The sequence below is a fragment of the Myotis nattereri genome (assembly GCF_964212035.1).
Source record: "Myotis nattereri genome assembly, chromosome: 5".
Classification (NCBI taxonomy): Eukaryota; Metazoa; Chordata; class Mammalia; order Chiroptera; family Vespertilionidae; genus Myotis; species Myotis nattereri.
Window position 1 is genome coordinate 5,726,216 of NC_138080.1, and position 27,497 is coordinate 5,753,712.

The following is a 27,497-nucleotide window of genomic DNA, read 5'->3' on the forward strand; positions in this document are numbered from 1 at the left end:
GGTTTCCGGGACCCCGCTCCGATGTCCTGCAAGTTCCAGCCCGGGCCCTGGCCGGAGGGGAGGCGCCCTCCAGCGCCCTCTCGGCGACGCACAGGGGCGGGAGGAGGGGGACGGTGCGGCCGGAGGCCGGCCCTTGGGGTACAATCTTCCCAGCGAGTCCCCGGGGAAGCGCTGGCTCAGACGGAGAAGGGACTGACCGGTCCGCGGCCGGGCACTGACGCAAAGCACAGCCTACGCCCCCCTCGCGGCCAGGGCGCCGGGACGGGAAGTCGCAGGAGCCCAGCCACCCGCCAGGACGCGCCGGGGGCGGGGCCCGGCGCAGGGCGCAGGCGCACACGGCTGGTCGGGCGGGGCCCCGGGGTCGACCGGGGCGCGGAGGAGTGGAGAGCGGGGCGCGGAGGACTGGAGAGCGGGGCGCGGAGGAGTGGAGAGCGGGGCGCGGAGGAGTGGAGAGCGGGGCGCGGAGGAGTGGAGAGCGGGGCGCGGAGGAGTGGAGAGCGGGGCGCGGAGGACTGGAGAGCGGGGCGCGGAGGACTGGAGAGCGGGGCGCGCGCGCTCGCGGGCCGGGACCGAGGCCGCCATGGCGCCGCCCCCGCAGGCTCGCGTGCTGCGGTGCTGCCGCTGCCGCCTGTTCCAGGCGCACCAGGTGAGCGGCCGCCTCCCCCCGGCTCCGGGACCGCCTCCCCCCCGCGCGCCGTCTCGTGCGGTGGCCCGTGGACGGGACCGGGCGGATGACGGGGATCTGGGTGTCGCTTCCCCGTGACGCCGCCGCGGCTCTTTCGGGTTTTGCCCGCGAGATGCGTGGGAACCAGGGCTGATGGTTTCGCGGAGGCGGCCTCCATGCAGAGCCTCCCCCCAGGTGGCTCTCGTTTCTGTTGAAATGCAGCGGCGCGGGCAGCGTTTAAAGGAGACAGCGTGGCTGCCCGCCTCCCGCACCCGCTTTGCCCGGGGAGGCGCTGGCCGCCCGCTCTCCGAGCCTGAAACACCCGCACGCCGGCATCTCACACAGACCGTGGCCCCCGCACGCCGGCATCTCACACAGACCGTGGCCCCCGCACGCCGGGTTCTCACACAGACCGTGGCCCCCGCGCGCCGGGTTCTTACCCAGGACCGTGGCCCCCGCACGCCGGCATCTCACACAGACCGTGGCCCCCGCACGCCGGCATCTCACACAGACCGTGGCCCCCGCACGCCGGCATCTCACACAGACCGTGGCCCCCGCACGCCGGCATCTCACACAGACCGTGGCCCCCGCACGCCGGCATCTCACACAGACCATGGCCCCCGCACGCCGGCATCTCACACAGACCGTGGCCCCCGCGCGCCGGCATCTCACAGGGACCATGGCCCCGCACGCCGGCATCTCACACAGACCGTGGCCCCCACACGCCGGCATCTCACACAGACCGTGGCCCCCGCGCGCCGGGTTCTTACCCAGGACCGTGGCCCCCGCACGCCGGCATCTCACACAGACCGTGGCCCCCGCACGCCGGCATCTCACACAGACCGTGGCCCCCGCACGCCGGCATCTCACACAGACCGTGGCCCCCACACGCCGGCATCTCACAGGGACCATGGCCCCGCACGCCGGCATCTCACACAGACCGTGGCCCCCACACGCCGGCATCTCACACAGACCGTGGCCCCCGCACGCCGGGTTCTCACACAGACCGTGGCCCCCGCACGCCGGCATCTCACACAGACCGTGGCCCCCGCACGCCGGCATCTCACACAGACCATGGCCCCCGCACGCCGGCATCTCACACAGAGCATGGCCCCGCACGCCGGCATCTCACACAGACCGTGGCCCCCGCACGCCGGCATCTCACACAGACCGTGGCCCCCGCGCGCCGGCATCTCACACAGACCGTGGCCCCCGCACGCCGGCATCTCACACAGACCGTGGCCCCCGCACGCCGGCATCTCACACAGAGCATGGCCCCGCACGCCGGCATCTCACACAGACCGTGGCCCCCGCGCGCCGGGTTCTCACACAGACCGTGGCCCCCGCACGCCGGCATCTCACACAGACCATGGCCCCCGCACGCCGGCATCTCACACAGACCATGGCCCCCGCATGCCGGCATCTCACACAGACCGTGGCCCCCGCGCGCCGGGTTCTCACACAGACCGTGGCCCCCGCGCGCCGGGTTCTTACCCAGGACCGTGGCCCCCCGCACGCCGGGTTCTCACACAGACCATGGCCCCCGCACGCCTGCATCTCACACAGACCATGGCCCCCGCACGCCGGGTTCTCACACAGACCGATGCCCCCGCACGCCGGGTTCTCACACAGACCGTGGCCCCCGCACGCCGGCATCTCACACAGACCGTGGCCCCCGCACGCCGGCATCTCACACAGACCGTGGCCCCCGCGCGCCGGGTTCTCACACAGACCGTGGCCCCCGCACGCCGGCATCTCACACAGACCGTGGCCCCCGCACGCCGGCATCTCACACAGACCATGGCCCCCGCACGCCGGCATCTCACACAGACCGTGGCCCCCGCACGCCGGGTTCTCACACAGACCGTGGACCCCGCACGCCGGCATCTCACACAGACCGTGGCCCCCGCACGCCGGCATCTCACACAGACCGTGGCCCCCGCACGCCGGCATCTCACACAGACCGTGGCCCCCGCGCGCCGGGTTCTCACTCAGACCGTGGCCCCCGCACACCGGCATCTCACACAGACCAATACCCCCCCACGCCGGCATCTCACACAGACCATGGCCCCCGCACCCCGGGTTCTCACTCAGACCGTGGCCCCCACACGCCGGCATCTCACACAGACCGTGGCCCCCGCACGCCGGCATCTCACACAGACCGTGGCCCCCACACGCCGGCATCTCACACAGACCGTGGACCCCGCACGCCGGCATCTCACACAGACCATGGCCCCCGCACGCCGGGTTCTCACACAGACCGTGGACCCCGCACGCCGGCATCTCACAGGGACCATGCCCCCGCACGCCGGGTTCTCACACAGACCGTGGACCCCGCACGCCGGCATCTCACACAGACCGTGGCCCCCGCGCGCCGGGTTCTCACTCAGACCGTGGCCCCCGCACGCCGGCATCTCACACAGACCAATACCCCCCCACGCCGGCATCTCACACAGACCATGGCCCCCGCACCCCGGGTTCTCACTCAGACCGTGGCCCCCACACGCCGGCATCTCACACAGACCGTGGCCCCCGCACGCCGGCATCTCACACAGACCGTGGCCCCCACACGCCGGCATCTCACACAGACCGTGGCCCCCACACGCCGGCATCTCACACAGACCGTGGCCCCCGCACGCCGGCATCTCACAGGGACCATGGCCCCGCACGCCGGCATCTCACACAGACCGTGGACCCCGCACGCCGGCATCTCACACGGACCGTGGCCCCCGCACGCCGGGTTCTCACTCAGACCGTGGCCCCCACACGCCGGCATCTCACACAGACCGTGGCCCCCGCACGCCGGCATCTCACACAGACCGTGGCCCCCACACGCCGGCATCTCACACAGACCGTGGACCCCGCACGCCGGCATCTCACACAGACCATGGCCCCCGCGCGCCGGCATCTCACACAGACCGTGGCCCCCGCACCCCGGGTTCTCACACAGACCATGGCCCTGCACGCCGGCATCTCACACAGACCATGGCCCCCGCATGCCGGCATCTCACACAGACCGTGGACCCCGCACGCCGGCATCTCACACAGACCGTGGCCCCCGCACGCCGGGTTCTCACACAGACCGTGGCCCCCGCGCGCCGGCATCTCACACAGACCGTGGCTCCCGCGCGCCAGGTTCTCACACAGACCGATGCCCCCGTGCGCCGGCATCTCACAGGGACCATGGCCCCCCGCACGCGGGCATCTCCCACAGACCATGGCCCCCGCACGCCGGCATCTCCCACAGACCATGGCCCCCGCGCGCCAGGTTCTCACACAGACCGATGCCCCCGTGCGCCGGCATCTCACGCGGGACCATGGCCGTCTCTGTAGCCTCCTGTTCCCTGACTCTCAGAGCGAGGGGTGGAGGCCGTCCCAGCCTACAGGGAGGGGCAAAAGTAGGTTTACAGTTCATACAGCAAATAATACAATAATTAATAACTAATGTAAGAATACATTGTACTCACAACGGTAAACCTATCTTTGCCCCACCTTGTATTTTTTTAATTGATTTTATTTGGAGAGAGGAAGGGGGTTTGGGGAGAGAGAGAAACATTGGTTGGTTGTTCCACTTATTTCTGCATTCGTTGGGTGGCTTTTGTATATGCCCGGACTGGGGGTGGAACCTGCAACCCTGGCTTGTCCAGCTGATGCTCTGACCACCTGAGCTCCCGGCCAGGGCACCACCCTGACTTCTTAACTGGATGTATTCTCTCTCCTGCTCGACGTCACCTAACTGCTGTCGCCTCTCTGCTTCTGCGAGTCCCTCCTCTGCCTACTTCTCTGCTAATCCACCCTTCTCTGAAAAAGGATAGCATCAAACTTTAGGAGCTCAGAAACTGTTTTTCATTCGTTGAAAATAAATGGGAATCTTTTCCATTAAAAATTTTTTCACGTATACTGTAGTACATGCTCTCATGGTCGTGTTCAAATCTGAAAAGTGATTTGAAACCAAAGGAGAAAGAGGATTAACAGTTGAATTGCAAGCCTGCTGTGTACCCGGCAATTTCACATACACTTAACTTCCACAGCCGCTGAACGAGGTACCATTCAAGTGGTCTCTATCTAACAATCGGCAGGGCCCCGGCTGTCAGTTGCAATGTCCCCGTTACACCACGCTGCCTCTCTCCAGCCCCCCAGACCTAGCCCCTAGCTCTCCAGCTGCCCAGAGCTAATTACTGAATCCTTCCAGACCTTTTATTTTTCTTTAAAGGAATTTCTTACTTGCATATGTACCTATACAAAGTCAGTATTTCTATGGTTTCAAGTAGACACTGAGCATGGAATCGCCAAATCATAGAATATACCCACTTGAATTTGTAGTCCGCCTTAGAATTTTGCGGGGGACGTCCCTCAAACCTTGGTGGTTTTTGTATTAGGATCATATTAATCATCAACTTGAATGAGCCAACCTAGACACGCTCGTGATGTTAAACATGCCGTTTCATTCTGTTTCTTCAAGCAACTTTGTGCCCATTGATAACATTTTCTTTGTTACTATCATAAGTAGACGCTTTTTCTAACTAGATGTTTGCTTATATAAAGGCTGGATTAATTTTTAAAGATATATTAATTTTGTACCCAGCCACTATATTAAATTGTCTTACTGGTTTTGGTAGTTTTTCGTTTGATTCTCTTGGGTTTTTAGGTTAAAAAACAACAACTGATTATATCATCTATAAATAATGATAGTTTTCTTCTTTCCGATTTTCATACCTTTTATTACCTTCTCTTTTAAAATTCCACTGATTGAAGATCCAGGGAAAATTGGTAAACAATAGTGGGGATCTCTGGCTTGTTCTAGACTTTTGCGGGGATGGCGGTAGTTATTGTACAGTTTCAGAGCTGGTATAAGGTATTTTTCATGTTAAGAGAAACCATCTAGTCAGGTTTATCAAGAATCAAAATTAAGTCCTAGCCGGTTTGGCTCAGTGGATAGAGCATCGGCCCACGGACTGAAGGGTCCCAGGTTCGATTCCAGTAAAGGGCATGTACCTCAGTTGCAGGCTTGATTCCCCAGCCCTGGTTGGGGCCGTGTGGGAGGCAGCCAGTTGGTGTATCTCTCACATTGATGTTTCTCTCTCTCCTCTTCCTCCCTTCCACTCTCTAAAAATCAGTGGGAAAAATATCTTCAGGTGAGGATTAACAAAACAAAAGAATCAAAATTAAGGCCCTGGCTGGCTAGCTCACTTGGTTAGAACGCCATCCCGATACGCCAAGATTTCGGGTAAATGCATAAATAAGTGGAACAACAAATTGATCTCTCTTTCTCTCAGATCAGTAAATAAACATTTTTTTTAATCAAAATGAAATGTTCTGGAATTGTTTTTGAGAGCCACACCTGGCAGAGATGTAAGTGGATGTTGTTTGACATGGATAGCTGGTTTTCCCGGCAGCACTTACTACGTAGTCCATTCTCTCCTCACCTCTATAATATTCTAAGTTTTCATGTGTGTGTTGGTTTGTTTTTTTATTTTTTCCCATTGATCTTTTAAAATTAGTTTTTGGATCCATTCCACCTGTTTTGAATAATAAGCTATATATGTTTCTGAAATTTCATTGTAGATGAAAAAGAGTCTCAAATGGACGTGCAAAGCTTGTGGAGAGAAGCAGTCATTTTTACGGGTGAGTCCCAAGAAGCAGGGCACCTCCCGGCCAGGGACAGGCGGGTCCTTGTTCAGTACAGATAGAGCCCCGCTCCCTGGGTTCCTGCTCCTTCCGGAGCTGGAATGAATGGAGCAGCGACTTGAACGGTACCTTCAGTTGTTTACTCATCGGCAGGTATTTATTGAATACCTTTGAGTGCCAGCCACAGGAAGGGCAGGGACAGGTGAGAATGTGGCCGTTCTTGCCCTCACGGATCTGTGCATGTGAAAGGAAAGAGAAACTACTAAACACACAGGCACCCCCTGCACGTGCGTGTAATTTAAAACCAGACGGGGCACAATGAAAGGAGGCGGGGGGCCTGCACGAAGGTGACAGGCGTAGGCCCCCCTGGAGTGGGCAGACGGGTTGGTGGTTCCAGGGTGGGAGGATGGGAGCCGGTGGGCCCAAGAAGTGGAGGCCGTCGAGATGCCAGGCTAGCGAGGGTGTGCACTGAAGTGACCACATTCTCAGTGCTTTTGCCTAGCCCACTTTTTCTTTTTCTTTTTTAAAATATATTTTTGTGGATTTCAGAGAGGAAGGGAGAGGAGAGCGAGATAGAAACATCAATGATGAGAAAGAATCATCGATCGGCTGCCTCCTGCACGCTCCCCACAGGGGATCAAGCCCACAGCCCGGGCATGTGCCCTGACCAGGAATCAGACAGTGACCTCCTAGTTCATAGGTCGACGCTCAACCACTGAGCCACGCCAGCCGGGCTAGCCCACTTTTTTCAAGTCCATATCTACTGATCCACCCAGTCCCTGTGGCACCACTAACTGTCCTGCATTCGTTCTCACTAAGCCCCACTCGCCTACACCAGCCCCGGATGCCACTGCTCCAGCCTCATCTCATCACTCCTGCAGCCTGGGGACTTCTCTTTCTGACCTGGAAACAGTCCAGACCTGCTCCCCTTTGTGCTCTGTCTGGGGCTTCACCCAGCTGTTCTCATTATCCTGACCAGAAATCACGTCAGAGGGTGTTATGTGAGCGTTGTCCGTCGCAGACCGTAAGTCCGTGCGAGCAGAGGCTTTGTGCGTTGACTGGTGTGCTCAGCTCCCGGCACAGTGCCTGGCCCATGGCGAGTGACTGAGTGGCCAGTCTCACATCAGTGGGCATTTCCGTTGCTGTTAGTTTTTATTGTTATGAACAACTCTGCAGTGAAGCTTCTCACACATACCTCGCTCTCCACTCGATCAGTTATTTCCTTAGGGCACATTCTAGAAGTTAAATTCTGTTTCAGAGGGTATCTTTCAACCAAGGTTTTTAGTTGGAGAAAAAGAAAGAGAGAGAAAGAGAAAGGAGAGAGAAAGAGGGAGCAAGAGAGAGGAGAGAGGAAGAAAAAAGAAAAGGAAGGAAGGAAGGGAGGGAGGGAGGAAGGGAAGGAGGGGAGGGGAGGACGGGAAGGGAAGGAAGGAAGGAAGGAAGGAAGGAAGGAAGGAAGGAAGGAAGGAAGGAAGGAAGGAAAAGAGAGAGAGGAAGAAAGAAGGAAAGGAGGGAGGGAGGGAGGAAGGAAAACAAAACAAAACAAAACAAAACACTTGGAAGGCACTTCATCTTTGACCCTTTGAGGAACCAGTTCCAAGAACTGAAAAGCTGCTGACAACGCAGACATCATCTTTTCTCCCTTCTCCCTGCCTTCTCTCCTCCCTCTCCCCAGACAGTTCACAGTACACCCTCCGCTCAAGCCTGCTGGAATAGCTGAGTCCCAATTATCAGCTCCTGGGAGAAGTGATCTGATCGGTGCTGTGGACTCCGATGTCCGCCTCTGGGCCAGTCAGCTGGGGAAGGGTGTGGGGGGTGGGGGTAGCTGCTGAGCCCACTCTGAATGGGTCTCAGAAGACGGGGCTGGCTTGGAGCTACAGAGACCCCCGCAGAGTGCCTGCTGCTTGTTTTTACTGAGGCTGGAGCAGTGGCATCCGGGGTGGTGTAAGCGAGTGGAATGAATGCAGGACAGTTAGTGGTGCCGGCTTGTGGTTCTGAGTTCTCCCTGAGGAGGCTCTGCAGTCCTCGCACCATCTCCATGCACATGAGGTGGTGTCTGACTTGTTGGCTAGGCCACAGTAACAGACGCCAAAATTGTGGTTAAACGCAGTAGCCGTTTCTCTTTCTCTTTGGAGGGGTCGAGGTCAGCAGGGCCACTGTCCTTGGCATTGCATTCAGGGGCGCGGGCTTCTGCTGTTTTGAGATTCTGTGGTTCCCTGAGGCCTGCCGCCTGCTGCCTGAACCCCTGAAAGGGGCAGGAGCCTGGCGGAGCTACTACCTGCAGGCTTTCAGGGGCCGGCGTGGGAGGGCTCACGTCCCACCGGAAAGAACCTAGTGTCAGGGCCACGCCTCCCTGCAGGGAAGACTGGGACGGGGAGTCCAGTCTGTGCCTAGATCAGAGGAGTATGCGTTTTAGCGTTCAGCCAGGGGGTCTCTGCCATTCAGGAGAGCAAACGCAGTACGGGTTTTGCCAGATGTGGGTTACATTCTTTTTAAAATTTACCATTCCCCCTCCAGTTCTCTCCTTTCATTCCCACTTGAACTTGGGCCAAAAGGGATTTCACTGTGGACCAGTCCATCACAGTCAGCAGTGATCTCCATGTCGCTAAGGGCAGTGGGTGGTGCTCAGTCCTCAACTGGCTCGACTCGGTGGTGGCATCTGTCAAGTTTGTCACTTCCTCCTCCGGGAAACATTGTCTTCACTTGGGTTCTCGTCATCTTGCTCCTGGCTTTCCTATTTTCCTGGCTGTTTTTTCCATCCTCTGCTAATTTTCCCATCTCCCCAGCTTCTGCACCTCACCAAAGCCTGCTTTCCCCACAGTCATCCCCATCTCTTTTTAAAATTTATTATTTATTATTTCTTTTTTTTAAGTTACAGTTGATATTTAATATCATATTAATTTCAGGTGTATAACATAGTGGTTAGACATACCTTACAAGTTGATCACCCCTAATAAGTCTAGTGCCCACCTGCATCATACAGGGTTATTACAATATTATTGACTGGACTGGACTTTACACCCCCGTGACTGGTTTGTAACTACCCATTTGGACTTAATCCCTTCACCGTTTTCACCCCTCCCTCAAAACCCCCTCCCACCTGGCAACCATCGGTTTGTTCTCTGTATCTATGAGTTTGTTTCTGTTTTGTTTGTTCATTTATTTTGTTTTCTTCGATTTGACATAAAAGTGAACTCACATATATTTGTCTTTCTCTGTCTGACCTGACCCATTTCACCGAGCATAACATCCTCTAGGTCAGGGGTCCTGAAACTACGGCCCGCCGGCCACACGCAAATACGAATATTGTATTTGTTCCCGTTTTGTTTTTTTACTTCAAAGTAAGATATGTGCAGTGTGCATAGGAATTTGTTCATAGGTTTCTTTTAAACTATAGTCCGGCCCTCCAATGGTCTGAGGGACAGTGAACTGGCCCCCTGTTTAAAAATTTTGAGGACCGCTGCTCTAGGTCCATCGATGTCTTTGCACATAAAAGGTGTTCAGTAAACATGTATTGAACAAGTGAGTGGCTGCTAAATGAAAAGTATCATTTTCATTGGCATGCCTTTGATTCTCAGTGAGGGGTATCATTTCACGTTTATTGGCAACTTGTGTAACTTCTCTTCTGAAGTTCTTATGTTCATTAACCGTTTTGTGTGGGGTTTGGGATTGAGTGCAGTTTGGCTGTGTAGAGCTTGGGGTCCTAGTGGGCAGCCACATGGACTGAAACTGTTTGTCGCCTGAGACTGTGGGTTTGTAAACCACTCCAGGGCCCAGCTACAGTATTTTAAATGCACTGATGAGACGACAAGAAAGTAAATAGCTATCGGAGGTCAAAAATGAAGCAAAAGTCAAATTCCAGAGTAAGCAGTCGGTCGCTGATTTCTGCACGGTGCTTCAGGCCTGTGGGGTACAGCTTTCCCCCTCAGGTGCATCTCAGTCCTGTCAGCACTTTTTAAAATTAATATTTTTGTTTGTTCCTCAGGCTTATGGTGAGGGCTCTGGTGCTGACTGTAGACGTCACGTCCAAAAATTGAACCTGCTGCAGGGCCAGCTCTCGGAGGCGTCACCCAGGTAGGTCGCCCGAGGGCGTGGCTTCTAGCCCTGTTTCCCCTGGAGTGGCTCGCGGAGATCTGTGTGGAGAAACCCCTTAGCTTTCAGGTCTTCCGATGCCGCAGTTAGACTAACACCCTGCACCATCTTCCCACTGAAAGTAATTGTTTGGAGACCAGGCGCTTTCAGAATGGCATGGCCTATCGTGCTGGTGCGGGCTTAAATGCCAGCTGCCTTTTTTTCTTTAATCCTCACCCAGGGTATGCTTTTATTGGTTTTAGAGAGAGAGGAAGGGAGAGAGAGAGAAACATTAGTGTGAGAGAGAAACCGATTGGTTGCCTCACATACACACCCCGACCGGGATCGAACCTGCAACCTGGGTATGTGCCCTGACTATGAATTGAACCCACAACCTTTCGATGTGCGGAATGACCCTCCAACCACCTGAGCCACCTGATAGGGCCCAGTTATAATATTTTAAATGCATTGATGAGAGGACAAGAAAGTAAATAACTATCAGAGGTCAAAAATGAACCAAAGCCGAGTTCCAGAGAATAAGCCCCTGGCTGCGAGGCGATGGGAGCCCGCTGCCTGGAGCGCCCATGAGAGGCTGGGCCGTCCGGGAGACAGACAGCCTGCAGCTCACTCTGGGGGGGCTCCGTAGGGCACCAGCACATAAAGCTTCGTCCCCCAAACCTGCACCCTCAGGACACAAATGACCAGAAACGCGCCCCTTGCAGCAGAAGCCCGCCCATGTTGGCCTTGACCCAGGCTGAAGAGGGGACGTGTTGCTCCAGGATTTTATAAGCTCAGGGAAGCTGCCACATGTCTTTTCAGCCTTTTCCACGTGTGAAAAGCTTCAAGCTGAGATTTTATTTTCAAACTGTCGCAGGAAGCAGAGGTAAGTGCAGCTCCCCTCTGGAGCAACACATTTCAACCCAGGCCTGAAAGAATCCCACAGATAGCGTTCCATGGAGTATGTACTCACAGTCATTAAACTCAAGGAAGCATGTCCTATGAGCAAAAAAAAGCAGAGCAACAGACAGACTTCAGAATTCATGATATTGTAAGTTTACTATATTTCATGAAATAAAAGAGAAGGCTGGTAGTAGGAGCAAGAGCCTTTAAGAATAATTGAGTTGTTTTGAAAAGAGAACCAAAAGTAGTTTGTAGAAATGGAAAGTACAGTCATTGAAACTAAAGTTGTAGTCAAAAGGTTAAATAGATTAAGTGCAGCTAAAGACAGAATCGGTGAAATGGAAGATAAAACCGAAGAAATTCTTCAAAAAGATAAAAAGGTGAAAAGTATGAGTTGAGAGGCACAGAGGACACAGCGAAGAGTTATTGCAAGAATAAAAAAATTGGGCAAAGGCAATATTTGCAGAGAAAAGAACCAAGCATTTCCTAGAGTCAAAGGTATTCATTCTTAGATCCAGGAAACACAATAAATCCGAAACTGGACAAAGACATGGTGGGTGTAGGAAATGCTAATGGACCTACACACAGCTACTAGAGCTAAGAAGTTAATTTAGCAAAATCACCAGGACACAGCATCAACATACAAAATTTAAGTTTATATAGATGCAGTAAACCATTGGAAAATTATTGTTAAAATCAAATATCATTTATAATAGTATCAACAAATGAAATACTTAGGTATAGATAATAAAAAATGTAAGATTTCAGTAAAAAATATAAAACATTCTAAGAGAAATTAAAGAGGATCTAAATTAATGAAAGATATAACATGTTCATGGATTAGAAAATTCAATATCATTAAGATGACAGTTCATCCTAAATTGATCTTAGAGTCAACCTAATCCCAATAAAAATTCCAGCAGCCTTTTTTTTTGTAGAAATTGACAAACTGATCCTAAAATGTATATATATCTGCAGAGGACCTAGAATTGCTGGAACAGATTTGATAAGAATAAAGTTGGAATACTTCTACAACCTGATTTCAAGATTTACTATAACAGGAATCAAGATATTGGTGAAGGGCCGAAACTGGTTTGGCTCAGTGGATAGAGCGTCGGCCTGCGGACTGAGGGGTCCCGGGTTCGATTCCGGTCAAGGGCATGTACCTGGGTTGCGGGCACATCCCCAATGGGGGATGTGCAGGAGGCGGCTGATCAATGTTTCTCTCTCATCGATGTTTCTAACTATCTGTCTCTCTCCCTTCCTCTCTGTAAAAAATCAATAAAATATATTTAAAAAAAAAGATATTGGTGAAGGGCTAGACATACAGATACATGAGAAGGTGAATGAATGAACAGATTGTAGTGTATTCATACAACAGAATACTGCTTGGCAACAACAACAATGTGACAAATCCCCAAAACACTGGTAAGTGAAGGAGCCAGACACAAAGGACCACGTACTGTAGGGTCAGCCATTTTCTGAGGAGGGGATTGCCTGCAGAGTCAGAAGGGAACTTCTTGGGTGATGAAAATTTTATTTATTTTTTAATATATTTGTATTGTTTTCAGAGAGGAAGGGGGGTGGGGAGAGGTAGAAACATCAATGATGAGAGAGAACCATCGATTGGCTGCCACCTGCACACCCCACAGTGGGAATTGAGCCTGCAACCCAGGCATGTGCCCTTGACAGGAATCGAACCCAGGATCCTTTAGTCCACAGGCCGACTCTCAAGAGTCTTTTTTTTTTTTTTTTCTCAGAGTCTTCTTATCCACTGAGCCAAACTGGCTAGGGCGGGTGATGAAAATTTTCTATGCCTTGTCAGTTATATCTTAATAAAAAAAATTTTCAATACCTTGATTGGGGTGATATTTCCAAAGGAATAATTTCTCAAAACTTAGTAACTGTACACAGAAATGGGAGCGTTTTAGTGTATATTAATTATACCTTAATAAGGTAATTTTAAAAGTTAAGGAAAAAAAAGCTGTCCTTAGACACAACATAATGAAATTGGAGAACACAGAAAACAAAAGGAAGAGCTGAAGAGCAGCTGAAGAGACACAAGATCACCTCTAAGGAACACGGGACACCCAGGTTCTCAGCGGTAACATTGGGAGCAAGAGACAGGCTGGATCTTCAGACTGCTGAGCACTGGCCTTAGTTGATGAAGTTGCGTTCCAGAATCAGAGAGGTGAGCAGAGTTCTGGCTGGCAGCTGGCAGGAACTGCTCGAGGGAAGGCTGGTGTAGCAGCCACGTGCCCGACCTGGCCTCATCTCATTTCATAATCGCCCTGAGGGCCATTGGCTTCTTCTTACAGATGAACTGTCTGAAGTAGAGGTGCCCACACTTGGTAGAGTTTGGGGTTCTCGAAGTTCCCTGGAGAGTTCCGATTCAGTCGTGCCACAGCCCTGGCTGACCTGGGTGGCTGACCTGGTGGCTCTCCCTCCTGCCCTCGCACAATAGATTCCCCTGGACGTCAGCCCCCCACGGGGCTTGGAGAAGAACGGCTCCTCGCTCTCCTCTGTGTGAGAGCCTGGTGCCCTGGGACACTTCGAGCTCAGTGCCTTCTCTTTGTAGTGGTTGAGACGCACACAGCGGTAAAGACCCGTGCGCCCGTGTGATGGGCACGTCTCCATTGCTGGGGAGGGACCCTGTGCCACAGGAGTCCCGAGGGCATTGGTCTCCGGGTCCCGGGCCCCAGGCAGGGCATTTGCACACATGTCTCATTTATCTTCACAGTCACCTGAGCAGTAGTACCCACTTCGGATGAGCAAACAGTAATGAACCCAAAGTCGCACCATCATAATGACAGCCAGTCATTGGCAAAGCCAGGACGTGAACTGTGGTCTCTGGGTTAGGCGTCTGCCCGCTCTCTGTCACTTTTCCTGTTGACGGAGGGCCCTACCAGCCTAAATCCGAGGAAGAAATGGTCCTTTTACCAGGCCTTGTGAACTGCTAGGCTAGGAGATTACTGAGTCACATCAGAACCACGGAGCTAAGATGCTAACGTTCCCTCGAAGTCTGGTTGATACTCATTGTCCAGTCCTTGCAGCTTCCTGGTCCTTTTACAGAAATGTCTGTGCAATCTTTCCCTAAGGTCTCTGGAAGAACCTGTAAATGCTGACAAGGAAAACGCAGGTCCTGGGCAGGCTGAGCATGTGGGTCCGCAGGTAAGCCAGCAGCACCGGGGGTTCCACTTCTCTATGTGCCCTGTGAATGCCTGTTGATGCAACTGAATGGCAGGCACTTGGCTTAAAGCTACAGGGAACACAAAAAGGAATAAACCTGTCCCCTTTGTAAGGGAGACACCGCTCTGTATACAAATAATTACAACACTCTCTCTGTCTGCCTGGAGAACTGCTCTGTGCTTAGCTTGTACTTCACCCCCTGCGCCTCTCGCCCGTCCCTCGCGCTCGGGGCACACCAGGGGGAGAAAGGACGCTGTGCTAAAGCACCCGAGGTTCCGAGACCCCCCCTCCAGCCTGAGCCTGGCCGCGGGGCTCACACCCAGTTCTGGCCGGTGCCTGTGAAGTAGGTGCTCCAACGGGGTGAGCTTCAGTGATGGGTAGGGTGACGCCATCATCTAGCCGAGGTGCCATGGTAGACGGAGTGCGTGTCCTGCCAAGGTGCCTCTTCGGGGGCGGGGGCTAGTGAGGTGGATTTCAGGTCAAAATAAGGACTTTGTAGCAACAAGAAGCCAGGGGCCGAGAAACGCTCCTGGGCTGTGCGGGGGGTCTTACCTGGCCGTGGGGCGGAGCTCAGTAGTCCTGAGGAAGTGATGCCGGACGACAGGTTCCTACCTGCGCGGGCATCAGACCAGGCGACTCACGGTGATAGGATGGATTCTCTTTTTAAAGCATAATGTGTGTTTAAATATTTTTATTGATTTTTAAAGAAAGAGAGAAACATCAATGGGCTGCCTCCTGCACACCCCCTTGGGGATGGAGCCCGCAACCCTCGAATGTGCCCTGACCGGGAATCAAATCATGACCTCCTGGTTCATAAGTTGACATTCAGCCACTGAGCCACACCGGCCCAGCAGGACTGGATTCTTTGTTTTGTTTTGTTAATCCTCTCCCAAGGATATTTCTCCATTGATATTTAGGGAGAGTGGAAGAGAGAGGGAAAGACAGAGAGAAACACATTGATTGGTTGCCTCCTGCACATGCCCTGACCAGAGTGCAGGCCGGGGAGGAGCCTTGACCGGAGTCGAACCCAGGACCCTTCAATCTGCAGGCCGACACTCTATCCACTGAGCGACACCGGCCAGGCAGGACTGGATTCTTGATGGTACTTTCCCTGCCAGGAGATGGAGCCAGAGCACTGTCCTCCATGCAGCCCCGATGGCCAGGCCGAGGGGGTCCGAGGTCACCTTAGACCCCAGAAGGCAGTGATGAGGGGACGTTTTCTCTCTGGCCCAGTGACTGTTTTCATCGTCTTGCTTTGTCAACAACGGGAGTGAGACTGACTGTCTCTGTCTGAGCACCGCCTCCCTCTGGCCAGTGCCGCTTCCCTGTCGGGCTCATCCTCAGTGTCACCTCCTGGTCAAGGCATTTTTTAAAATGTATTTTGATTTCAGAGAGGGAGAGAGAGGGATAGAGAGATAGAAACATCAACCATGGGAATCACTGATTGGCTGCCTCCTGCACGCCCCCTACTGAGGACCGAGCCCGCAACCCAGGCATGTGCCCTTGACCAGAATTGAACCCAGGACCCTTCAGTCCGCAGGCCGACGCTCTATCCACTGAGCCACACCAGCCAGGGCGTCGAGGGCATTTTGATGCCTGAGAGGCAGCCGAGGTTGACCAGCAGAGGACTGTTCTCGGGTGTGTGTGGAGTGCCTTCAGCAGACTGTCCAGCACGCCCTACCCTGGGCCTGGGGGACTGTTCCACCCTCCCCTTCGTGCACCGAGGCACCCTCGCCCCCAGGATCTGCTCTCGTTCCTGATGCTCCAAACCAGCAGACCCCCTGCACTCAGGGCCCCAGAACGCAGGTTTACTTTACACTGTCCTGAGAGCCAGGGGGCCCAGGCAGAGAAACTGCTGGGCGTCTGGCATGGCCGCCCCAGCAGGGGCCAAGGCTGGCCACGTCAGGTCAGGTGGTGGCGTAGAGCACCGGCTCAAAGCCTAGAGGCGCTGGCTGTGTGACCCACTTAAGGATGTGGCCCCGAATCTCCCAGTTACAGACCGCTGTTCGTGACAGTCACTGACGTGGCCGCCCCCGGGCTAATCATGCTAACGGAGTGTTTATCGCTCACCACGAGCCTGTTCAAACGTGAGGAGCTGGGCTGGCGAAGGCTGAGTGACAGCAAGTCGGGCAGAGCGGGCAGTGCAGCAGGCCCGCGCCTCCTCCCTACCACCTGGGGGGCGGGGCGGGGGGGGGCTGGGACCTGCCTGTCATTGTGTGGTGGAACCCACTTTTCATGCGTCTGGTCCCTGAGGGAGGGAAGGCCAGGCCCCAGCACCACCGTCTCCCCCAGGAATGCGCCTCTGAGCAGCCACTTCCACAGCTCAGGCCCCTCAGCCCGGTTCTGGGTCCTGGGCCTTCCCGCCTGCCTGGCCAGGAGCAGGCAGGATGGGGTCTGCGTCGCTTTGCACATGGCTCCCTGGTCTCTCCCCTCGCCCCTCCTCTCAGGCACCCCCTTTCCCGGCCCTAAGGGCCCCATGAGACGAGTGCCAAGTGCCTGATCGCCTGTCTTCCTTTTTGGGAAGCCTGGTCATGGATCTGGCAGAGGACTTGGGGTGAGGTAACCGGCATTCACGCTGTGCTAATAACCCTCGCAATCCAAGGCTGTCCCTAGGCTGCAGCCTGGTGACCGGCTAGTAGACAGCAGAGCAGAAGGCCAGAATCCAGGCCCAGGGACCTTGCTCTTCCTGCTCCCTGGTCCTGCCGGACCACTGGCCCTCGCTCTGAAGGCGAACACGGCCCTCTCCTGCTTTTGTCTCCATTGCAGGACCACGCTGGCCCAGCAGGGAAGGTGAGAGAAGGAAGCAGGCGCGAGGACTGGGACGCCGGCCGGCTCACTGGCCCTTGGGGGGAACCACTATGTCCTGCCCAGCGGGTCAGGGCCACGTCTAAGTGGGAACGATTTCTTTTGCCACTTGGAAGCTCACATGTGGACACAGGGCCCCCAACACCCCTGCAGAGGGACCCCAGGCCAGCGGGGGCAGCACAGGCTGAGCAGGGGTCCCCCAGGGCTCGAACTACAAAAGACGGGAGCCTCAGGACACCCAGTCCGCTCCAGCTTCCTTGGGCCACACACACTCCTACATCTGGGCCCAGGAGGCCCTTCGGGGAGACCCCTGAGCAGTGGGGTGCAGGCCCTCAGGCAGAGGGCGGGCACTTGGTCAAAGGGGCACAGGAGCCCCGGCCTGTGCGACTGTGTGACCTCTTTAACACTGGTGAGGACTTTGATGATGTTCTGTGAGCTGAGACTAGTATGTTATTATGCAGATGTGGTAGGTACCTGAGCCCTCCTCCCCTAGACCTGTGTCCCTGAACAGGGTTCCCTGAGGGCTTTAATTAGGGCTGAGGATTTATGGGAACTAAGAACCGACAATAAACATGACTTTCAAACGGATCATTTCTTATTGCAACATCTTGGATTAAAAGTGCTTACACCATTTAATTGCAGTTGGTTTACAGATATGCTAACAGAATGGCTACAAAGGATCCTCTTACTTTAAAAGCAGGCAACACATTTGGAAATGAGAGAACTAGAATGTTGTGAAACGGGCAGTGCTCAGTGACCACCGGGGGTGCCTGCAGCCACTCCTGTGCCCGCGAGAGGCCTGCCGACTGCCTGCCCTCCCATTCTGGCTGCAGGACAACCACCTCCTTCTGACGCGATGCTGGCTGTTGCAGGTTCTAGCAGAAAATCAGCTACACATCAGTTACTATTAGTCATTTTAAAAAAAGAAAAAGCAGACGACCGTGAGGCAAGATGGATTCTGGGCTGTTGGTGATACCCTGGCGGGCAGAGGGCAGGGAGATGAGGGGCCCGCCCTGGCTGCATGAAGTGGGCACCGAGGGAAACTGGGAAGCCCCCTTAGTCATCGTCACAATGCTGGGAACGCCCTCCTGTCCTTGTCCTGCTGCCCTAAACGGCTTCATGCATCCCACCCGGTTCTGAAAGAAAAATGCAGAGTAACTGGCCCTTAGAGGCGTGGGGTTCTAACAAGCTCAACACAACTGTGAGACAAGAAGGGGGTCAGATAGCAGGTGAGCACAGCTGTCACAAGGGCGGTGGATGCTTTGAGTACTGGATGGTGTCCAGGGCAGCCCCAATGTCGTAATTCTTGGTCTGTAGGAGCCTGGTGAGCCAGCCGCCTTCATCAGAGAACCCCATGGACAGCATCTGGGAGAGGGACTCAATGAGCCGGGGGTCAGCTTCTGCCAGAGAGAATAATAAAAGCCATGAGGGGGAGTTGCTGGGCCCCAAGTGTGACCCGCAGGCAGCAGCAGCTCCTCCATCCAGCAAGTCCCAGTGCCTGCAGGGCCTGGCCCTCCCAGGCTCTCCGGCCCTCAGGCACACTCCAGGCCAGGGATGGGCAAGCTTTTCAGCTGCTTTGCAGGCTATTGGTCTGTCACAACCACGCCATTCTGCCATTACATCATAAATGCCATTACATAAAAGCAGCCAGACACCATCTAAACAAGTGAGTGCTGTGTTCACATAAACTTGTTATTTATGGACACCGAAATGGGAATTTCATCTGATTTTCACAGGTCTTGATTTTTTAATGAGGGAGGGAAATAGACTAAAAGTGAGGTCTCCTCATTTTTTTTTAAATAGAGTTCTAGACAGGAAAGGAGAGGAAGAAACATCGATTAGCTGCCTCCTGCATGCCTCCCACCTGGGATTGGACCACAACCCAACCATGTGCCCTGACCAGAAGTGAACTGGCAACCTTTTGGTGCATGGGATGACACCCAACCAACTGAGACACACTGACCAGGGCCACAGGTCTTTTTTAAATTGATTTCAGAGAGGAAGGGAGAGGGGAGAGTTAGAAACATCAATGATGAGAGAGAATCATTGACTGGCTGCCTCCTGCACACCCCACACTGGGGATTGAGCCTGCAACCTGGGCATGTGCCCTTGACTGGAATCGGACCCGGGATCTCAGTCCACAGGCCGTTGCTCTATCCACTGAGCAAACCAGCCAGGGCGAGGGCCACAGGTGCTAACTTCTTAGACAACTGTTATAAAGGTGAGAAAATTGCCCTGGCCGGTGGCTCCGTTGATTGGAGCGCCATCCCATACATCAAAAAGGCTGCAGGTTTGAGTCCTGGTCAGGGCACATACAGACCTAGCTCGCAGGTTCGAGCCCCGGGCTGGATGTGTACCGGAGGCAGCTGATGTTTCTCTCCCCCCACCCCACTTCCTCTCCAAAAAATCACAAAAACAGGTGAGAATTTTCAAAAAATCATTCTTGGCCCATAGGCTGTAGTTTGTCTCCCTTGCTCTAGGCAGTGAAGGTAGACACCGGGGCCCAAGGGCCACAGCTGGCCCCAGGGATTTTCTCTTAAGTATCGTCTGGACAACACTGCATGTGACAGTGATGAACGAGCAGACATCGGCTGCCCTACTCCACGTGTGCTCTCCGGCTACCATGCCCCCCCCCATCCCCCCACCCCCCTCCGCCCTGCGGCTCCCCGCCTGCTCCCACAGGAGCCTTGGCTGGGCCCTGTTAGGCCGCACTCTCCATGAGGAAGCGGAGCCCGAAGCCAGGACCAGGACCGCCGCTACAGAATCTCGGGTCCAGATGTTCCGTTTCAGAAGCTACTAAAATCAGCTGCGCTTACGAGGGGCTCAGTATAGACACAGGACAAAACCAACTAATTTCCTCTCGTGTCAACAGACAAGCCCACAGCAGAGAACAGGATGTCTCTGTGTGGCTCAGACAGCGGATCGGATCTCTGAATAAAGAGGCAGAACAGTCACTTGCCTGGCGGCAGGTGTGGGTACACCGCAGCTTCCTTCAGCCCCGTGGGTCCCTCCTGGGAAGGGTCCAGAGAGCTTGGCCCTTCGGACTCGGGCATCTGTAGAGACTGGAGTTCGCCTGTCGACGGGTCCACTTCCTTTGAAGATAAATGAGTCCAGTCATCGTCTCCTCCCGAGCAGTTGTCAGACTCCATCTGCTCCTGGAACGAAACCCCATGAGCACAGGCCCTCGCAGCCGCCCGGCCACAGCCTCAGCCCCTGGGGGGTGCGTGGGGCAGACAGACTGGCAAGCAGCTAGAGGACTGTTTTTCTTTACCAAGTTCTAGTGAAGGGGCCAGAGAACGACTGAGGTGCCACACACCTAACTCTGCACCGGAACTGGGTCCTGGCTGTGTCAGTGCCAGGAGGGGATGTGGGGGGGGGGGGGGCGGGGAAGCGGGGGGCTTGCCTCGGGCTGCACACCGGACTGCAGCGTGATCTTGTTCATTTGCTTCGCCAGAGCCTGTGCAGCTCCTTCCATGGCCCCGTCCGGTTTGCTGGAGTCAGAAGAGCAGCTTCCTGGCTGCGAGCTGCACCTCTCCTCCGCGCTGGAGCTGCCTGGGGAGACGGGGGTCAGGCGGCTTCTTTTCCCTCCATGTTCCACGTCAATATCCACCTCGATGCCTAGAGGCCAGGGAGGAGACAAAACCCTAAGTCCTCAGAGGGCGAACCTGCCGCTTACAAAGCGCTCTCACATTCTGCCCCGAAGCGGGAGGGACGGGATGCTGGCATCCACTCCAGACCCGGCCACAGGCCAACACAGGACCAGCTCAGGTGGCAGCCACCAGCAAGAAGGCAAGTGGATGGTCATTGTGATCTTCACGATCCCAAGGGCTGAACTCCCCAAATCCTGGCCCAAATCCTCCTGGCTTCTAGAAACTCACTGCACCTCTCTTCCTCCAGCATAAAAAAACATTGACACCCCAGGTCAGTTCCAGAGCCAGTAAGTCCAGAACGAGTCCCTGCTTCCCCCGCACCAGGCAGGACAGACCTGCACAGAGAGGGCCAGGACCTAGGAACCGGGGACCACGTTGGCCAGAGCGCCCCTCTGGTGCTGAGCACAGGAGCTCCGTGCTGTTTGAGGGGCCGAGTGAGGTGAAAACCACGTGCACTCAGCACTGGCATTCTGTCTGGGCAGGTGCACAGCTCTGTGGGTTGGTGAGCTGGTGTGGCACCTGTGGTCATTCTTTCAGACACTTCCTGCCACTGCAGTCACCAAGATGAGCGCTCACCTCGTCCGAGGGCATGGGTCTGTGGTCATCTTGAACCAGAAGTCACCTTTAACTGATTCTCACGGCAGGAGGCCTAGCCCTGAGCACCCACTCGACTAGCAGACGGACGCAGTGGGTGCTTTCAGAAGCCTCAGAGGCCACACCTGTCACACCCCTGGGGCACATGCGGCAGTTCACTAACCCAGAGACCTGCTCTGAACCTGGCGTCACTCAGAGCCCCTTCCTCTTCCTCTCTTCCTCCCTGCTCCCAGCACCGGCATCAGCCTGCACTCGGGAAGCACCAGGAAAGCTCAGGGGTTGCAAAGAAGAGGGAGAAAAAGAGAAAAGGCATCTCAACTGACTACTCGCCCCAAGCCCTTGAGGAAATCCCAGGCTCATGAGGAGGAAATGCAGGCTGTTCTCCCCCAAGGACAAGGCAGGCCCAGCTGGTCAGCCTCCCTCCTGGGACTATTCTAAGACCTGGCTGACTCTCCTGCACTCGGGGCAGCTCAAGAACCTGTCGGGGACTCCAACCTCGAGTGGCCTGTGGTGCAGCGCTTGGCAAAGGTTGACTTGAGGCCACCAAGCCTTACTAGTCTCAGGGGTGTTCCATTCCCCTGCAGTAGCTCAGCTGAAAGCTGCCAACAGCCACGCCCACACTGAGCTGCCACAGGCCCTGCTGGTACCAAAGGTCAGACACACTTACCCAGGGGGCTGAGGGCGGCTGCCACACTCTCCCCTACGTTCTTGAGGAAATTCACACTGGGATCCTCCGATGGACCAGAAGCTTTGATTTTTAAAATATAAAAATAAAGATATGTTTAATTAATACATTTCTCAATGACCTTGATACCTATTGCAGTGCTGTCACCTTTATCCTGCACGCGCTCTCCATCCCGGGGGCCTTTCCTGGCAGCCTGCAACCCTGTTCCCTCCCACCCCTGGCCACCTCCCGGGCCCCTTCACCCCCCTTCATCTGTGACCCTGGTGATCGGAACCCCGAGAGGGGCTCAATACACACACTATAAAATACCAATCACATCCCAGATATGTTATTTTCTCAAAATCAAATATCTCCACCCTTGTCCCAAAGGATGAGGTGAATCAAAGGACACAGTAATAAAACCAGAATCCAAAAATCTAGAATGCAAGCTCTGTGTAGTTTCTAACTTTGTGACTGTTATGAAGACTTGACCTAATTTGGCTCTGACCTTCCTGACAGCTAAGAGAACAGAACACATTACCGAGATGAAGGCGTAGAGGGTGCCGAGCGGGCTGGGCCCAGCTGGGTTTAAGGCAGGGGAACTAGTGGCCGTGGGCACTCAGGCCCGTGTTCCCATTTGTAAAGGGAAAGTGCTCCACCCTCTGCAGGGTTTGGTGAGGATGAAATAACCTCAGTGGCTGTGAGTGTCCAGCCCCGCACGGGCACAGCCGGAATTGGGGACACGGAGAAGGCCCCCCAGCCTGCGGCCCTGCCACCTCACCCTGCAGAAGCCAGCAGACCAAGGCTCACCGGAGTTTGCTGTGGGGCTGGCCTGGGTGTCCCCTGCCCGCGGAGGACGTGGGCTCCAGTTCCCAGGCAGGCCCATCTCCCAGGCAGGCCACCCAAAGTGGCCGTGTTTCAGCTTCCGGAGCCAGCGGCTGTGAGAGAAGCCCTGAGGAGAGGAGACAGGGCAAGTGGCGCTGGGTCAGGAGGCTCCGGCCACCCTGCGCCCACCCTGGCCGGCAGGGAGGCCCGGCTCACCTCAAAGGGGCTGGGGAAGGCGAGCTTGCTGTGCTCCCTGTGCATGCCCTTCCCCTCGCAGGCGGCACACAGGTCGTAGTCAGGGCAGACGCTGCACTTGTACCGGGTGCCCACCACTGGACCATTGCAGCCATCGCAGATCACATTGGGGTGCACCATGTTGCGGGGTGCCTCCTGAGCACATGGGGGGCGGTGGTCCCGCCGGCACTCCTTCCTCTCTGCATGGAGGGCAGAGAGCCATGAGGTGGGTCCCACAAAGTGTCCCCTTGTCACTTCCGTGGGCTGCAGCACTGTCAGCAGCCCCTGGTCCCGCTCTCCAGACACCGAGTCCATGTGGGACTCAGCTGCTCAAGTGACAGCAATAAAGTGACCTGAGAACCTGCCGGGGGCCCCAGCACCTGGGCCCGCGTGGCCCGCGTGGCCCGCGTGGGAGAGAGGCAGCGGGGGCTGTGTCTGTACAGCTCTGGTCCTGCCCTTCGCTAAAATAACCCCACAGCACCCCACAAGCTGCTCCAGGCCACGGCTCTTGGTCTGGGCACAATCAACAGTGAACCCAGAGATCTGCCCCCACCCACTGTGGTGGACACCGACTCCTGCTGGGCGAAGCACAGAGGACGGTGCCCTCTCCACAGCCCGCACCCTCCATGCTGGGGGTTTCCCCACAGCCCAGGCCGTCCGGGTCTGCTTGGAGGCAGCACCCCGGCAGCCCCTCACCTTTAATGTAAATACGGAAGAGGTCCTCCTTCACGTATGCCATGGCCATCGTCAGCTCCTCGTCACTGGAAAAGGCAACCAAGTCCCCGTCCTCATCTGGATGGTAAAGACAGCACATGAGCACCCGGGCTTCCCCCTGCACACAACTGCTGCGAAGGGCTGAGGCCGCGCTCCAGGAGCACCTGGGGGCCACCCGAAGCCCACCGGTGTGAGGCGGGGGAGCAGGACTGAGGCCAGACTGCTCATCCCGCTGGCGCTGCTGGGAAGGTACGGACTCCAGCCTGGGCCTGGGGGCACCGAGGAGGCAGAGCACCGGGGGCACCGGCAGCCGCCGTAGTGGCTACACACTGCTCTGCTTCCAGGCCAGCTGCCCCTCACAAAGGGGCACATCTGACCAGGCCCAGACCCATCGTCAACTGTGGGAGGTCCCCACCTGTGACCTGTTCCTGGGAAACCAAGCCCCTCCAAAGGGGTTTAGGAGAGGAAATCAGGTGACTCCATCTGCTCGCTTCCTTCCCCAGTGAAGCTGAAACTATGGATTTGTTTGCAGTCCCCTTTTTAGATGTTGGCTCAACATGGTTTTAAAGCACCACCATGGAGGTCACAGCACACCGGCCATCTGCAGGCTGGGCCAGCTGTGTGGGCCACCAGACAGCACCTACCGTAAGACTAGGGGCAGTGCCAAAAGGTGAAAACAACCCGAACATCCATCAACTAGCGAACCACCAGATAAACAAACGTATGTCCACACAACGGGACGTTACTCAGCCACCACAAGAAGAACGAAGCAGACACACGCTCCAACACTGCTGGACCTGGGAAACATGATGCTAAGTTTCTAGAAGCCAGTTGTGAATATATATATGAAATGTCCAGAATAAGGGAAATCCATAGAAAAAAAAGAGTGCATTCGTGGTTGCCTAGGGCCAGGATGGGAGGGTGGCTAAAGGAAGAGGTCCTTTATAAGGTAGCGAAAAGATCCTAAAATTGTGATCATGGTTGCACAACCCTGTGAATATGCTAAAAATTGTACACTTTAGCCCGACCAGCGTGGCTCAGTGGTTGAGCATGAACCTATGAACCAGGAGGTCGGGTTCCAGGTTCCATTCCTGGTCAGGGCACATGCCCAGGTTGCAGGCTCGATCCCGGTGTGGGCTGGCAGGAGGCGGCCAATCAATGATTCTCTCCTCACTGATGTGTCTACGTATCTCTCCCTCCCCCTGCCTCTCTGAAATCAATAAAAAATATGTATCTTTTTAAATTATTCACTTTAAATGAGCGAATTGTATGGTATGTGAATTGTAACTCCATAAAGTTCCTACGAAAATAAAAGCAACTAGGAGCGGGCCTGGCACTCGGCCGCCCCCCCTCCCGCCCCGCCCCCGGCAGCCACCGGTCCGCACACGGGGCCGGTTTCCCGGGCTCCGGTCCCACCCGACCCTTCCGTTCCCCCCGCCGGTGTGACACCGTCGGACTCAGCCTGGCCTCGGGCTCCTTTCCCGCGGTCTGTCCCGACCTCCCCCTCCCCGCCCGCAGCCGCCAAGGGCTCCCCGCCAGCCCGCAGCCCCGAGGCGCCGACCGCCCGCATGTTGACGTGCGTCACTCCCGGCGGCCCAGGCCCGCCCGCGGCAGATCGGAAGCCCCGCCCGCACCCGCAGGCCCGGGCTGGACCGCGGCGACGTCCGTGTCACCTGAGTGCCCGCCTGACCGCCAGCGCCCGCCGCCAGCGGGCGAGGACGCCCGGGAGCAGCCTGGCCAAGATCTGCAGCATCACGGCGGGGGGAGGCGGCCTCTCGCGCCCGGGCCTGGGATCCGCGGGAGGCGGCCGGGGCCACCGCTCCTGGTCACTAGGCTGGCCCCCGAGATTGCACCGGGGACCCACGCGGGCCTCCGACCGCCCGGTGAGCGGCAGGGCAACCCCCCGCCCCCAGGCGCCACCCCGCCCGTCGCGAGGCTCCGGCCCGCTCACCGCGGTAGTGCGCCTGGAAGCTGCCGGGCCGCAGCGCGGGGAACAGGGCGGCCACCCGGCTCAGCAGCCGCTCGCAGGGCCCCAGGCCCGCCGTGGCCTCGGCCTCCGCCTCGGGGTCGGGGCTGAAGCAGAAGCTGAAGCGGCGGATCTCGCGGGCCGCGTCCTCCTTCCCCAGAAGGTACGCCTTCACGGTGAGCGACGCCATCGCTGCGGACGGAGGAGCAGGAGCCTGGCTGGTAACGGCGACGGCGGGGGCGAGCGGCTTTTATAGCGGACGCCGGCGCCTGGTCCCGCCTCCGGGGGGCGGAGCCTCACTCCGGCCCCGCCCCCACCGCTGGGGCCGAGGCGCGCGAGCCGCCCTGCCGGGGCCCCGCGCGAGGCGCTCCCTCCTGCCGCCGCCCCCCACCCGCCCTTTCCCCGGGGTCTCCCTGGGCCCCTCGTCGCCCCCCTCCCCGCACGGCCCCCGGGGCCCCAGAGGCCGGCTCCCACTCCGCCACCTCGCTCTGGGGAGGGAGGGAGGAGGGAGGGGGGAATAGAGCCGGCCGTCCCGCCCCGGACCCTCCCGGCCTGGCCGTGACTCAGCAGAACAGAACCGCGCGGGATGCCCCCCGCGGGAGGGAGGAGACCCCAGAGGCCCGAAGCCACTCTCGGCAGACCCCCTTCTCCAGTGGCAGCCCCCTCCCCCGAGTTTGTCCACGCCGACCCCTTCCTGGGCGGGGGGGCGCACGCCCACCTCTGGGCCAAGCGTTAGAGGAGCCCCCCATTTGCTAAGAGGGAGCCTGGAGGTGCTGACACACAGAAGCCCACCAGCAGCTGGAGGGCCGCTCGGGCGCCCCCCGCCCAGGGGCTCCGTTCGGCAGGGAGTGCCCAGGGCCCGTGGGCTCAGGCCTGTGGCTACATGGCAGCCCAGGGGTAGGACCAACTGCCCTACAACTAGGAACCAAGAAACGTGCTTTATGCGACCAAAGTTGTTAGGGGCAGAAACAGAATATTGAGGACTAGCCAAGAAACAAAATAAGAATATGACCCCTGACTGTTACTGCTCCGATTAAAGAAAGCACCTGCTAACCTGGTTGGGCGTGGTACGCCCCGGGGACTAGGAGTCAACCTTGGAATGTTCAGGAACATTCAAGAACAGCTTATTATTATGGAAAGATTAACAACCTCGTTGCTCAAACAATGGAGTCCTCTCCCTGCTCCCCACCCCAGCCCACCTTGCCTACCTCCCCACGCCTGTGACGCCTGCTTCCCCATGTAATCTTTGTCCTTTGACCCAATATAAGCAGCTGGCTTATGGTGGGGGGCAGAGCAGATTTTGTGGGTGACCTGCTGCTCTCCCTGCTGCCGGCACTATTGGAATAAACGCTCATATATGATGCAACCCTGTCTCTGCTTAATTGACTCAAGTAGTGACAGGCGGCCCGCACCCCTGGTTGTCCGGTTACAAAGGGGCCTGGGCACAAGGCCTGGAGGAAGGGGGCGGGGAGGCGGGTGGGGAAGAGCATGCCACTCGATGAATCCTCCCGGTAGGGTCCTGTGAGGAGAAGCTCGGACCTGTTGAGCCAAAGTCATGCACTTTCAGAGTCATGGAGGGGTTTGTGGGAGCCC

General features: G+C 56.4%; 2 protein-coding genes across 5 annotated transcripts; one reads left to right on the forward strand and one right to left on the reverse strand.

Annotated features, from left to right (window-relative positions):
- Positions 1–355: 355 nt before the first annotated feature.
- On the forward strand, positions 356–17,845 carry MRNIP (MRN complex interacting protein). Of its 2 annotated transcripts, XM_081092369.1 has the most exons (5): positions 356–646; positions 6,230–6,289; positions 10,278–10,366; positions 14,362–14,434; positions 17,219–17,845. In XM_081092369.1, the coding sequence occupies exons 1-5, from the start codon at positions 581–583 to the stop codon at positions 17,690–17,692; spliced, it is 762 nt and encodes a 253-aa protein (XP_080948495.1). In that variant the 5' UTR covers positions 356–580; the 3' UTR covers positions 17,693–17,845. The 2 variants fall into 2 exon arrangements, with proteins under 2 accessions (XP_080948495.1, XP_080948496.1); XM_081092370.1 differs by lacking the exon at positions 6,230–6,289 and having other exon boundaries at positions 449–646.
- Positions 17,835–26,204, reverse strand: SQSTM1 (sequestosome 1). Of its 3 annotated transcripts, none has more exons than XM_081092368.1 (8): positions 25,890–26,204; positions 23,921–24,016; positions 23,207–23,424; positions 22,976–23,117; positions 22,169–22,249; positions 20,661–20,875; positions 20,217–20,349; positions 17,835–18,657 (listed from the first exon to the last, which is right to left on the reverse strand). In XM_081092368.1, the coding sequence occupies exons 1-8, from the start codon at positions 26,092–26,094 to the stop codon at positions 18,500–18,502; spliced, it is 1,248 nt and encodes a 415-aa protein (XP_080948494.1). In that variant the 5' UTR covers positions 26,095–26,204; the 3' UTR covers positions 17,835–18,499. The 3 variants fall into 3 exon arrangements, with proteins under 3 accessions (XP_080948494.1, XP_080948493.1, XP_080948492.1); XM_081092367.1 differs by having other exon boundaries at positions 20,217–20,406; XM_081092366.1 differs by having other exon boundaries at positions 20,217–20,412; positions 25,890–26,198.
- Between the last annotated feature and the right edge of the window lie 1,293 nt (positions 26,205–27,497).

Excerpts from the sequence above, each read along its gene's own strand:
- MRNIP (XM_081092369.1), top strand. The coding sequence starts at position 581 with ATGGCGCCGCCCCCGCAGGCTCGCGTGCTGCGGTGCTGCCGCTGCCGC. Across the intron at positions 10,367-14,361 it reads CTCTCGGAGGCGTCACCCAG|GTCTCTGGAAGAACCTGTAA; the intron begins GTAGGTCGCCCG and ends TCTTTCCCTAAG. Across the intron at positions 14,435-17,218 it reads CTGAGCATGTGGGTCCGCAG|GACCACGCTGGCCCAGCAGG; the intron begins GTAAGCCAGCAG and ends TCTCCATTGCAG.
- SQSTM1 (XM_081092366.1), bottom strand. The coding sequence starts at position 26,094 with ATGGCGTCGCTCACCGTGAAGGCGTACCTTCTGGGGAAGGAGGACGCG. Across the intron at positions 24,017-25,889 it reads CTTCCAGGCGCACTACCGCG|ATGAGGACGGGGACTTGGTT; the intron begins GTGAGCGGGCCG and ends TTTACCATCCAG. Across the intron at positions 23,118-23,206 it reads CCTTCCCCAGCCCCTTTGAG|GGCTTCTCTCACAGCCGCTG; the intron begins GTGAGCCGGGCC and ends TCCTCTCCTCAG.